Source organism: Sinocyclocheilus rhinocerous, unplaced genomic scaffold (assembly GCF_001515625.1).
Source record: "Sinocyclocheilus rhinocerous isolate Xijiao unplaced genomic scaffold, SAMN03320098_v1.1 scaffold1302, whole genome shotgun sequence".
In the NCBI taxonomy this organism is placed as follows: Eukaryota; Metazoa; Chordata; class Actinopteri; order Cypriniformes; family Cyprinidae; genus Sinocyclocheilus; species Sinocyclocheilus rhinocerous.
This window is the reverse complement of record NW_015623473.1, coordinates 431,620-444,774: the sequence shown is the minus strand read 5'-3', so window position 1 is coordinate 444,774 and position 13,155 is coordinate 431,620. Positions and strand designations below refer to the sequence as shown.

At 35.5% G+C, this 13,155-nt stretch overlaps 1 protein-coding gene across 3 annotated transcripts in view; it reads right to left on the bottom strand.

Moving 5' to 3' along the window:
• The window catches only part of ndfip2 (Nedd4 family interacting protein 2), a 27,878-nt gene that overhangs the window by 5,147 nt on the left and 9,576 nt on the right, over positions 1 to 13,155 (bottom strand). Inside the window, exons 3-8 of one of the 3 annotated variants that reach the window (XM_016565870.1) lie at positions 12,285 to 12,415; positions 9,839 to 9,926; positions 8,501 to 8,625; positions 8,289 to 8,355; positions 7,372 to 7,477; positions 4,021 to 4,938 (exon numbers count right to left, since the gene is read on the bottom strand). In XM_016565870.1, the coding sequence (XP_016421356.1) occupies positions 7,374 to 7,477; positions 8,289 to 8,355; positions 8,501 to 8,625; positions 9,839 to 9,926; positions 12,285 to 12,415 (515 nt within the window). In that variant the 3' untranslated portion in view covers positions 4,021 to 4,938; positions 7,372 to 7,373. The other 2 variants (XM_016565955.1, XM_016566039.1) reach the window with 2 other exon arrangements.

The window sequence follows — 13,155 nt, the reverse complement described above, 5'->3', positions numbered from 1 at the left end:
CACACACACACACACACACACACACACACACACACACACAAAGAGAGAGAGAGAGAGAGAACGAGAGGCTTGCCTTAAAGGGATAGTTCACTCAAAATTATTATAATTTTTTAATATTTAGTGAACTATGCCTTTAAATAAAAAAATGTTTTATGCAACAACAACAAAATTAAATAATCAAATAGATATAAAAAAATAAAAAAAATAGCATTTCTGTAATTTTTTTTAAATGTTATGCAAAAAAGCAGCATTAAAATGCAGCAACCAATGACAGCAGGTAGTTACACTTAAAAGTCAATCAACATTAGTGTTCATATATGTTTTATATATATTTTATACATGATATTCTTTGAAGTCAGAAATTAACTTTATACTAAGGGGACATGTTTCTAACCATAAAAACACATTTTTATCTCTCCTTCTTATTAAAATGAAGCCTAAATCTGCATAATAGGTTGTTGCCAATAAATTCAACATCAACTAATTTTATGCAATATGTAATATTTTGCTTGTTTATGGAGAAACATAAAAAATAAATAAATATATTTATAAAAATATATATTAAAAAAGGAATTAATCAAAGTCATGTTGGTGGCTTTTTTACTTTTATGAATAAATATAAATAATTGTTAAAAATATTATTTTTTAAATTGTCATTTTTCTTTTTTCATGTTTTTATTTTTATTTACATTTAGTCATTTAGCAGACGCTTTTATCCAAAGCGACTTACAAATGAGGACAATAGAAGCAATCAAAATCAACAAAAGAGCAACGATATACTAACATCATACACACATGATGATTTCAATTTAAAACATGAACCATATATTATACAACAGGTGAACTGGATTTCTGAGCAGCGTTCATAGTGTGGATATTTAGTCCAGCATCACTGAGTGATTTCACTGTTTATGCAGTATTACTTTTAGTCATTTAGCAGATGCTTTTATCCAAAGCGACAGATAGAATAGAAAAAGAATAGAGCAAGCTAGTGTTAGAGGTCTTTTTGCTTTTGTTAATTGTGTAATAAATGAAAAGAAAACAGATAGAATACAAAAAGATTAGAAAGCAAGTGTTTTTTTATTAAAGAAAACAAGCAGCAAATGAATAGAGTGCAAGTCTAAAAGGGACAAGTGTTTTTTTTGTTTTTTTTTATGCACATAACCAGCATTACAATGCAGCAACTACCAATAAGAGCAAGTAAAGTATGTAATATTTTACATATTTTATGGAAGAAAAACGATACATACTCAAATAAATATAATTTTTAAAAGGGCATTTTTATTTTACTTTATGCAAATGAGCAGCATTACAAGGCAGCAACTACCAATGAGAGCGAGTAGCTTTGCTTGATGGCAACCAACTTCACAGCAATTAATTTTCTGCATGAATGCACATAAACCACTGTCTTGACTAAAGGGGAGAGATGTGACAAATCTGCACGAATGAATGCCTTGACAACGCTCATGCAAAACTAATGACTTGGTCAGTTTGTAGCTATAAGTCACTTTGAACATCCGTTAACCCTATGAGAGCAAACAACCATGTGTTAAAATTTTCTATGGGATTGCCTTTTTTTTTTTTTAATCAATGAATCTGTCTGCATTGCAATTGCAGTGTAGAGTGGGAGTCATCTTACAATGCATCTACACTATAAATAAAGTGTGCAATGTGACCAAACTAGATAGATTTGTTAATTTTGTTTTGTTGCATATCTCTACAGTGTTAATGCCCAGCAATTCAGAGTGAATAGAGGAAAAAAAACGTGCAGGCTGTGAGTGCAGGTTGAGACCCAGCCCCTGACATTCCTATCCGTACCTGTGTATGCTGAGGAGTGAGTGGAGGTGTGCCGGAGCTTAAGAGAGCCACTATTTACCCGCTGGGCCGGAAAGCCTCAAGGAGGGGGAGGAGGAGGAGGAGGAGGAGGAGGAGAGGCCAGTGGGTGCATTACTCGTTTTAGACGTGGCCAGGAACAAAAAAAACCCCTGAAAATGCTGCCGACAGCAATTGTCAGCATGGCCCTTGCGCTTTCTGACACACACACACACACACACACACTGCAGTTCATACATACATTCATTCTCCCTCTTTTTTATTGGATACATGTGACAGGATTTGCTCTGTATTGCTCCTGCTAGGGGGAAATAAACAGAGGCATTAATAAAAAAAAAAATCAACTAATGATACTATTGGATTTTGGATGTGGCATCAAGATAACAGCATATTTCTTTAAACAGCAGTACCATTATATTATTTGACCTACCTTAGAGAAATTAACTTTTCATTGGGAGTAATATTTCTAACCATATAAACACATTGTATGTCTCTCTTTTGCTTCAGACATTTCAATTAGATGGAAGTCTCTGCATAATTATATACACTCAAATATTTTGCATATTTTATTCAAGAACATCAAATAATTCATTCCAAATAAATAAATAAAATAAATCACTAAATATAAATAATAATTGGAAAATAAAAATATGTACACCTAACAAAATTTAACTAAAGGAAAAAACATTTAATCATTTATTTATTTTGTTGGTGCAGTTTTGCCCTGAACCCCTTTTCATTTCTGACCTTGACTTAAAATAGTTTACATACATCAATGCTATGTGAATATAGTAATCTGTCAGTACCATGGTGTGTACATATTTGTGAATGATTGTGAGCAGTGAGCCATCCATCCAGAAGAAAGGACTGGAAAAATGCAGTCCACAACAGTAGTGCCATGTGCCGACCGGAAAGACGTTATGTAAATTGGTCACTCATTAAAAGTTTATTAAGAATAATAAACTCTGTCTGTCTGTGTGTGTGTGTGTGTGTGTGTGTGTGAGAGAGAACTTGGAAACGGGTAGAAGGGAACAAGTGCCACTCAGTGGTGGGGATGAAGGAATAGCTTTTTGAGAATATCAAATAGAATAGAATATCAAAGTATTAAACTAACACGTAAAGTGGTTAGTTCATTACACTACTTGCTTGAGAAAGCTAAATTTATCACATTAACTAAAGTTTTCCTACAAAATATCATAGTTGCTGTTATTCCACTTTTTGTTACTTGGTTTTAACCAGAAATGTCATTAAAATGCAACACAGTGATAATTCTGAATAAACTATTGCTTTACTGAACAATAATAACAAAAGCATTTTGGCAGAAACTATAAGTGGTGGGGATGAAGGAATAGCTTTTTGAGAATATCAAATAGAATAGAATATCAAAGTATTAAACTAACACGTAAAGTGGTTAGTTCATTACACTACTTGCTTGAGAAAGCTAAATTTATCACATTAACTAAAGTTTTCCTACAAAATATCATAGTTGCTGTTATTACACTTTTTGTTACTTGGTTTTAACCAGAAATGTCATTAAAATGCAACACAGTCATAATTCTGAATAAACTATTGCTTTACTGAACAATAATAACAAAAGCATTTTGGCAGAAACTATGCTTACTATGGTAAATTATGGTAAGGGTGCAGTTCATTTGTAATAAAAATAACATAACATAAGCAATCACAAATCACAAGAGCAATTATAAAATTACTATTTACTCATCTTTTCTGTAAATGCTGCATTGCAGAAGGATATGGACTAACGTTTTAAATATTATTACTTCTTAAGTGTAATAATTGGTATAATTTCCAACCAACCAATGAATTAAATACTCATATTTACAGTGGCATTATAAAAGCTTCAATAAATCACTTTTATTGAGAATAAAGTCAACATGAAATGGCACTCTCAACCCATATTCCACATGACATTTTGGATTGAAACGACATAAATAATGGCTAGGGATGAAAATGCATGTTAAGAATGCTTGTTAACTTGAAACAAAAGCTCCAAAGAAATGTATCTGGGAGTTCAAATTTTATTGGCATTATGCAAGACAAGAGAATAAACATAGCACACAATCATCTCTGCCAATCAGAGAAAATCCAAAATCATTATTCCAACAAAAGTTGGTTGGTTGTTTTACATACATTTAATAAATGTAAGTTGCCTTTTTTTTCCCCCAAGTTTTTTTTGTTTGTTTACTGGATTAGTCGTTTAAACTGCTGTAACCGAGTTAACCATGCATTTCTTTTAATATCCGATATTGCTAAAGAGGCTTGTGATTAATAGAAACAAATGACAGTTGCATTCAGGCATTCAAGTAACTAAAGTCATCTAGGCAGGTCACAGCTTGAGCAAAGTCACAACTTAAAACAACCTATAAAAAGAGGGGAAAAAATGAAGGTGCAAAAGGCAAATATATATTTTAGGATAAGTACAAATTCCATTTCCAGTTTGAAACACATCAATGAAGTTTCTTAATCATTTACTATTAAGTTAAGCGAGACACAACTTAAGAAGAAGAGAAACTGTGCAACTGTACTTTACATCGCCGTTAGCTAAAGTTACGTGTCAAATTCTGTCTAAACTTGGTATATTAATACTGCAATGCAATCAAATTTGCCAAGGCCTTGGATGCAACGAAGCAAAGAGAATTAAACTAGTCTAGTTTCATCTGTTTAAGACTGCTAACCCAGTTTGGTAAAAGACAGTGCATAGGATGTCTTGGCTGCATATTTCTAGTGATCTTTTGCAGTTCTTCCGACCCAAGTACACAAATTCATTACTCCGCATGCAGTGTGTGGAAAGATAAACCGTAAAGGGACTTTTTTGTCTTGTCCGAATCTAGTAATCAACCAGAAGTTTATGGGCTGAGGCCAACTTGGAGTTACGATGTGAAAACTGGAGCCGATTTGCACTCGTTCAGAGCGCAGAAAAACCTTCCGCTTTTACCGAGTTCAGTTCAGAACGTTTGGCAGAGATACTGGTTTTATTTTTTCTCTTCTTCCTCTTCCCCTCAGTGGGATCCAGTCCAGTTCATTTAATGGGTTGCAAATCATCAAGGAATTTCACATTAGGAAGGAATGTTTTGGTGAGGCGACCTTGAAAGAGACAGAGTGAATGAGAGCGAAGCTTGTTTTTTGGAGGTCTGCCACCATGGCCTTCATTGTGCAAACTCCATATAAGCAAGGTTATGAGAGCCATTATCAATGAAGCAAATTACATCCGGCTTGCGTGGCCAAGTGAACAAAAGCAAAATCAGTTCTTGTGTTGTTCTGGAACAAATTCAAGCCAAGAAAAATGCCACTAAAAGGTTCCTCCACCATAGGGTAAAACGTACTGTAAACGTACTTCTTTTTTTAAAGACACAAATCTCATGTTATTTTATTGTGAGACCTATTACTTAGACAAACTACATTCTAATGTAGAAATAACTTTGCATGAAAAGTGACTAGTTTTAAACAAAAGTCCCCCCTTAAAATGGTCATTTTGGTCTGTCCCAAGAGGTTTTTTAAACTATACCACAATGCCATTATAAACTTATATTCAACTAACTGTAATAAAAATGTTAATTTTTAATGACCAAACACATTATATTTATCTGCATCCCACATTTTGCATGCAACTCTATCGCTGCACAAAATCATAAAATTGCAAACTTTGCAGTAAATAATCATATGTTAGCACAATAATCTTTTGAAATTTTACACAAATTGTAGTTTCGACTGCACAAGTCAAGTACAAACATTCAATCCTGCTATCAAAGTTATTATAAAAATGGTAAAACAAATATGTTAGTCTAGTTTATGAGAAATATTGGTTCGCTTTTCACAAAGACAGACTAAAAAAATGAATAAATAAAATTACATTTTGTTCAGTCATTTGAGACCAACAACATACACATTGAGGTAACATATATGACATTTCTCGAATATCAAAAGATCATTTTTTGGCTATATCGCCCAGTCCTAGTCACATGTCATTTCCCAGAATGATTTAAATGCACATGTTTAACCTGCTTGGTTATTGTGCATATTGGGTAATTCCTGACCAGAAAGGAAGTGTTCCTTCAACAAATAACATGACAGCCACAGTAATTAGGTTCACCGCAAAAACAAAAATAAATAAATAAAATAAAGCGATTGAGTAAGTGTCGAGTTGAAGTCTTGAGTAAGAGCAGCCAAATAATTAACCACATTTAGCAAAAACAAGTCAGATACTTCTGTAACAGTAGAAACATAAGAGTGCATGCTGGTTCATCAATCAAACCAATCTATAGACTGGTATCATAGCATAGAAAATGCAATTCTTGCATTAAAGTATAATGGAATTCGCAAATAATTTCATAACTTCACAATCTTTTAATGCATATGCATGCACAATTTTTAAAAAAAAATGCATTTCTGTTTTGACAGAACAATGGCTGATAGGGGAAAGACTTAAAGGGATAGTTCACACAAAAATGAAAATTTGATGTTTATCTGCTTACCCCCAGGGCATCAAAGATGTAGGTGACTTTGTTTCTTCAGCAGAACACAAACGGAGATTTTTAAGTCAAACCGTTGCAGTCTGTCAGTCATATAATGCAAGTGGATGGGAACCACGGCTTTGAGAGTCAAAAAAAACATACACAAACAAAACCAAATTAAACCCTGCAGCTCGTGACGATACATTGATGTGTAAAGACACAAAACGATCGGTCTGTGCAAGAAACTGAACTGTATTTATATCGTTTTTTACCTCTGATTTACTGCAATGTCCGAACTGTCCTGAGTGCGTTCTCAACATATCTCTCAAATGGACCACTGACACTCCTAACTGAGATTTTAGATAGAGTGTCAATGGTCCATTTGAGAGATAGGTGGCGGTAATGCACTTATAAGTCTGCGATCCGCCGTAAAGCAAGAAGACGCGTCAGGCGCCGGCTGTTGAACGCGCTCAGGATGCACTCTGGACAGTTCGGACATTGCGGTGAAAATCAGAGTTTTTTTTGACTCTCAAAGCCGTGATTCCCATCCACTTGCATTATATGACTGACAGACTGCAACGGTTTGAGTTCAAAATCTTCGTTTGTGTTCTGCTGAAGAAACAAAGTCACCTACATCTTGGATGCCCTGGGGGTAAGCAGATAAACAGCAAATTTTCATTTTTGGGTGAATTATCCCTTTAAAAAAAAAAAACCTTTGTATTTGTAAAAAAATAAAACAAAGATTTAAATAAATAAATGAATAAAATTACCCTTTTATTAAGTGATTTGAGAGCAACTACACACACTGAGATCTATGAAAAAGTTGTTTTTGCTATTTGGTTTGCAAAGATTGCAACGCACCTTTAATAATCAGGTATAATTAATATAACAAAACCTAATCAATTGCGCTGTCATTTCTTTCCTATATACAATTCTTGACCAGTTTTCTGTTGTAAAAGTTGTTGCATCATTTTGAAAAGAATGGGACATGGGTAAATAATTACACCTCTATTATTGACAGAATCACGATTTTGGTTTGTTCCCGTGTGTGCGATGCCATCCTCACCTCTAGTACAGGAGGAAGAAGCGGGTTCGGAGTGAAGACACCATGCTTTCTGACATGTTACGCACTTTCAGGTAGTTCACGAACCCTCTGAAGAACAGCAGGAGTCCTGGAGTGCATGACAGACAGGTCATAGGTCAATAACTAGATGCTCTAAAGAAAATGTGAGGGGCGCTTCCCACTCACATCCATCAGACAACAGAAAAAGAAAAGTAATAGTACACCTAGCTGATCTTAGCAAACCGGACTAATTCAAAAGTCCCGAAGTGAATATATTGCAGTATTTAGGTTACTGCAGCCATATTATTTCACACAATTACAAGATTTCCAAATTTTCCAAAAGCCTCAAAGCCCTCAAGATTATTGTTCATTAATATGATCTACTCTAATTAACAAAATGCATTTAGGTCATAATGCATTTATTAATGAAAGACCATGTATTTGGAAGTGCATTTTGATTAATGTCGTCATGTAGTCAGTCAACCAGCAGGTGGCGCTAGAGTACTGCAGATGAATGACAAAAACTTCTCAATAACTATTTTAGAGTGATAGTTCACCCAAACAATTAAAATTCTGTCATCGTTTACTCACCCTCAAGTTGTGCCAAACCTGTAGGGGGTTTCTTTTCTCCGGTGAGCACAAAAGAAGATATTTAAATAGCACTGGTAACCAAACACTTGCATACTATGCCAAAAATACCATGGAAGTCAATAGCTACCTGCTCGATTACCAACATTATTGAAAATGTCTTCTTTTGAGTTTAACAGAAGAAAGTTGCACAGGTCTGTAACAACTTGATGGTGAGTAAATAATGACAAATGTTTCATTTTTGGTTGAACTATCCCTTTAACACTCATTCAGCTATTATCAGATCATCAAACTATAAAAGTCCTACTTAATATAACATGAAAACAACTTACCAAGAACAAGGAAAATCCACCAGAGCCAGTACTGCCCATTGAAGTATCCAGTAAAGTAATCTGAAAACTGTAAAGACCATTGAGCATCGAGTTTAATAATGATTAAATTCACATTCATAACACAATGTTCCACTCACTCAAAGATAACCCCTGAGTTTTTGTATCCTCCTGTGTGGGTTTTGAGTTAATCGATTCATTACTTAGAGACTCACCCTCACAATGAGGATCCATTTGATAAGAGAGAGGCCAAAGCCACAGATGGCACCATATCGGCCAGCAATGGTGTTGGTCAAACAGAAAGACAAGCAAAACCCAATCCAGTTGAACAGAAAGGCCACTGGTTACACAAAAAGAGAGAGAATAATGCATTAATGAAGAATGACTGTATTTTAAAGTACATGTAAATATCTTCAGTAACTATTCTGTATTTTTATGTGCAGACCATCTTGAAAAAACTGCTTGCGTATGTCCCAAAGATGGGGATGCATTGTTAATGAAAGCATGACTAATCATTTATTAAACATGACTGGACTATGATCGACTGCACTGCAATGTGTTATACCAGTGGTTCCCAACTCTGGTCCTGGAGACACCCCAACAATGCACGCTTTGCATGTCTCCTTAATCAAACACACCTGATTCAGGTCATTAACTCATTAGTAGAGACTTCAAGATCTGAAATTGATGTGTCAGAGAAAAGAAGACATGCAAAATGTGCAGCGTTGGGGTGCCTCCAGGACCAGGGTTGGGAACCACTGTGTTATACTTCTGACTGACAGCTGTGTATAGAAATACTTGAATTGCAATACATCCCAACACCACCAGATGGTGCGCACACAGCACTGATTGAGGAAATCAACATGCAATGACAAACAATCACGCAGAGGCTGTGACTGCATCTGAAATCACATACATTTCTACTATATAGTAGGTGAAAAAACAGTGTTTGACAAAAGTAGTATGTCGTAATTCACAGTACACATAAATGAGTATGAAAAAAAGTACCCGGACGACCTACTACTTCCAGCGAGATTCTGAAGTGTACATAAGATGGACACTTTACTATCCTATGAGGCCACCGCAGTGAAGCCATGCAACTGACACCGATAGGTCACATGATAATGACAACAAGGCAAACATAGTATGTCCAGATTATATTCATACTACACACATACAATATAGACCAAAGCGGTTGCAGAGTAATAGCTCCTCAAGAGAATATGTGATTTCAGATGTAGCCAATGTTTCTAATGGCATACTAGTTCACTTGCACACTACACACACAGTATATACTGTAATATGCATAAGTATGTTGAGCAGTATGCATTATGAAATGCTAAATCTTTAACTGGTCATATGCATAAAAGGTTGATGAAACCTTAGTAAATTGCACATTTAATTCAGTCTAGTCATTTTGTAAATAAATAGTTATTTTGCATTTTCTATCCAGTTTTAGGTAAAAATGTAATGCAATTTAGTATGATTATAATAGTGTACTATTCTAATCATGCACATGCGTGTATAAAACATAAGCATTCTGCATTACTTACTGAAAAAAGCCAGCATAAAGATTCCATCATTTCCCACCCTCAGCTGATCAGCGTCACTGAAGTCATCCCGAACCGGAAAATCCTCATCCTTTTTAACAAGAAGATGAATACAGAGAAACATTTAGGAAGCAACATAAACTGGCTCAGAATTGATGCAGCCTCAATGTTTGCACATCAGCAACTGCACCAGCTACATAAACAACAGTGTACTAGATACAAAGATGTTAGCCACTCACAAAGTCATTTACTTATAGCAGGTACAATTTTGTACAGAATTTGAATTTTTTGGTGAACTATCCCTTTAACATTATTCATCATTTGGCTCTGACATAAGTAAGTGCAGCATCTAAAAAAAAAGATGTCTGTCTTTTCAACAAACAACATTTGACTGCAGGACTACTACTGGCAAGTTTTTGAACTGGACTGCTCTGTAACCATTCACTTTCACTGTATGATTTCACTTTTGCACAGCATCAACTTTCTGCACAACATGTTTGTGTTCCATGGGTTTGGAATGACACGAGGCTGAGAAAATGGCAAATTTTCATTTTTGTGTGAACTGCTCCTTTATGATCCAGCCTACGCCTTTGGTAACCCAGCCCGGCTCCACACTGATACCGCAGATACTCACAACAGAGCTGCTGAGGTTGTATAACAAGTAAAAGTCTTGAACAATGCTCTAATTCATTCTTTGTTTCTGAAGTGATTTCATAACAGAGCTCCAGCATTGTGTGCTTGCTCTCTCTCTCTCTCTCTCTGAATGTCCTCAATTTGCAATTGCAGGATGAAGCAAGTTTCAAATAAATAAATAAAAGTTTATAATAATTGAAATATTTTAAATGTTGAAAGAAGTCACCAAGGCTTCATTTATTTGATCAACAATATAGTAAAAAATGTAATATTGTGAAATATAATATGAAATACAGTTTTCTATTTGAATATATTTTAAAGGGGTCATATGATGCGATTTCAAGTTTTCCTTTCTCTTTGGAGTGTTACAAGCTCTTGGTGCATAAAGAAGATCTGTAAAGTTGCAAAGACTAAAGTCTCAAATCCAAAGAGATATTCTTTATAAAAGTTAAGAGTCAGCCACGCCTACCTAAAACGGCTCGTTCTAACACGCCCCCACATGCCTACGTCACTATGTGGAAATATTAGCATAATGCCACCCAAATGTGCACGCAAAGAAAGAAGGCGTGGTTTCAGGAACAGCAGTAGTGTTGATGCAGCCATGTCAGGGAGACTGTGTGTGTTTCAGTGCGAAAGCAAAAGCACTTTATTTGGCCTTCCGGAAGTAGATGCAATTAGAATTCATTGGTTAAGATTTATTTACAACAGAACAGCACAACCCAGATGTTCGAATTTGTGCAACGCATTTTATGGACGACAGTTTTTTGAACCTAGAAGAGTACAAGGCTGGCTGTGCACAAACGTCATTTTCAGCATCATTACTCCACTCTTCAGTGTCACATGATCCTTCATTAGAAAATCATTCTAATATGCTGATTTGCTGCTCAATTATTATTCATCATTATTAGTGTTTAGTTATGGTTCTTACCGTTTTTGCTGCTTAATATTTCTGTGATACGTTACTCGATGAATACAAAGTTTAAAAGAATGGCATTTATTTAAAACAGAAATCTTTTGTAACGTTATAAATGTTTTTACTGTCCCTTATTATCAATAATGTGTCCTGACAAAAGTATTAATTTCTATTTTAATACTTCCTTACTTATCGCAAACATTTGAGTGGTAGTGTATCAGGGTTTCCACAAATATATGAAGCAGAACAACCGTTTTCAACATTAATAATTGTAATAAATGTTTCTTGGACAGCAAGTCAGCATATTAGAACGATTTCTGAAGGATGACACCAATAGCTGCTGAAAATACAGCTTTATTTTATTGATTTTTTTGGTAAGTCACAGTATTCAGTAAGTAGTAATTTAGTACACCATTTCAAATATAGAAACCACATTGCTGTGTGGAGGTCACTGCAAAAGAGGCTCAGAAAAAGGAAGTTAGTTCATTTGTTTACAGATGCCAGTTGGTTTGTGATTCTGTTATCTAACGCGATGACATTCAGACCATCTTAAGAGTGACCAAATACTTTTTGGGGCCACATTACATAAGACTTCTTCATCTGAGCTCGGAGAAATCAGAGTATCTGTGGGATTCTCTTTCTAGGTCATGGCTTTTATGGCACACCACATCCTCAAAAAGGCTCTCCTTACGTTACTGCTAAAAGCTAATCACACATGATTTTAAGAGATGTCCCATTTCATTTTGGTCATCATTAAATCATAGCAGCATTACTACAGCAATTTATTTCCTTTGAGGGAATTTTTTGGACTGTACCGAAGCTGCAGTGGAAAGTTATGCGAATCGAGGGCTTGGCGTTTGGTTCTGCAGAACGTGTGGGTGCGTAGGCCGATGAGATACTCACTCGTGGAATGACCTCCACCGCTGAGACAGCCATGGCTGCCGCTTTGGCCTTCTCTGCCTCATCGTAAGTGGGCAGAGACGTGGCAACGCTGTATGGTGGAGGAACGGGAAAGTCCCCCGGAAATGTGCTCTCTGAAAAGCAATAGAAAACACAGGTCAGCCATACGCCACACATTTCTAGCTATGAGTCTTCTAAACAATGAGTCTTCCAAACCTAAGTCAAGCATCACGATTACTATTGCCCATATTTAGAGATCTGAATAAAACCCATAACGCAAAGCACCAAGCTGTGACGCATAACTAGCCATCAGACTTACGAGTTTCGCCTTTGATAAAACACGCATAAGAACCGATAGACTTACACTGAGCCATACCTAGAGACCAAAACACAAGACTTAGGAGGTCAGCTCTTTAGACTTGGGTCAATAACTAGAGACCTAGCATCTACACAACAATGCAATCATTTCAGACTTAGATTTTAATTGTAATCTTAAGTGTGCTAAAGCTTGCAAATCTCACACTGGGATCGGTAAGATTTTTAAATGTTTTAGAACAAAGTATTTTATGCCCACCAAGGCTGCTTGTATTATATATTAAATAAATAAATATTGTGAAATATTATTTAAATAGACAAATAAAAGTCGTTTAAGCGCTATAAGCCATGAACCAAGCCAACCAGCTATGAGGTGAATCACAGCAGTAACAACTGTGGTTTGAAGCAAAAAAAAAAAAAAACTTTTTGAAAATCAAAACAGTGTAAAGAAATAGTCTTTGTGAGAAGCAGTCAATCAGCAGAAGTTAAAAGCAGCTTGTAAGTGTATTTATTTCTTGTCTCAGTGTTTAGCGCAGTTGTCGTTGCTAGGAAACGCTTG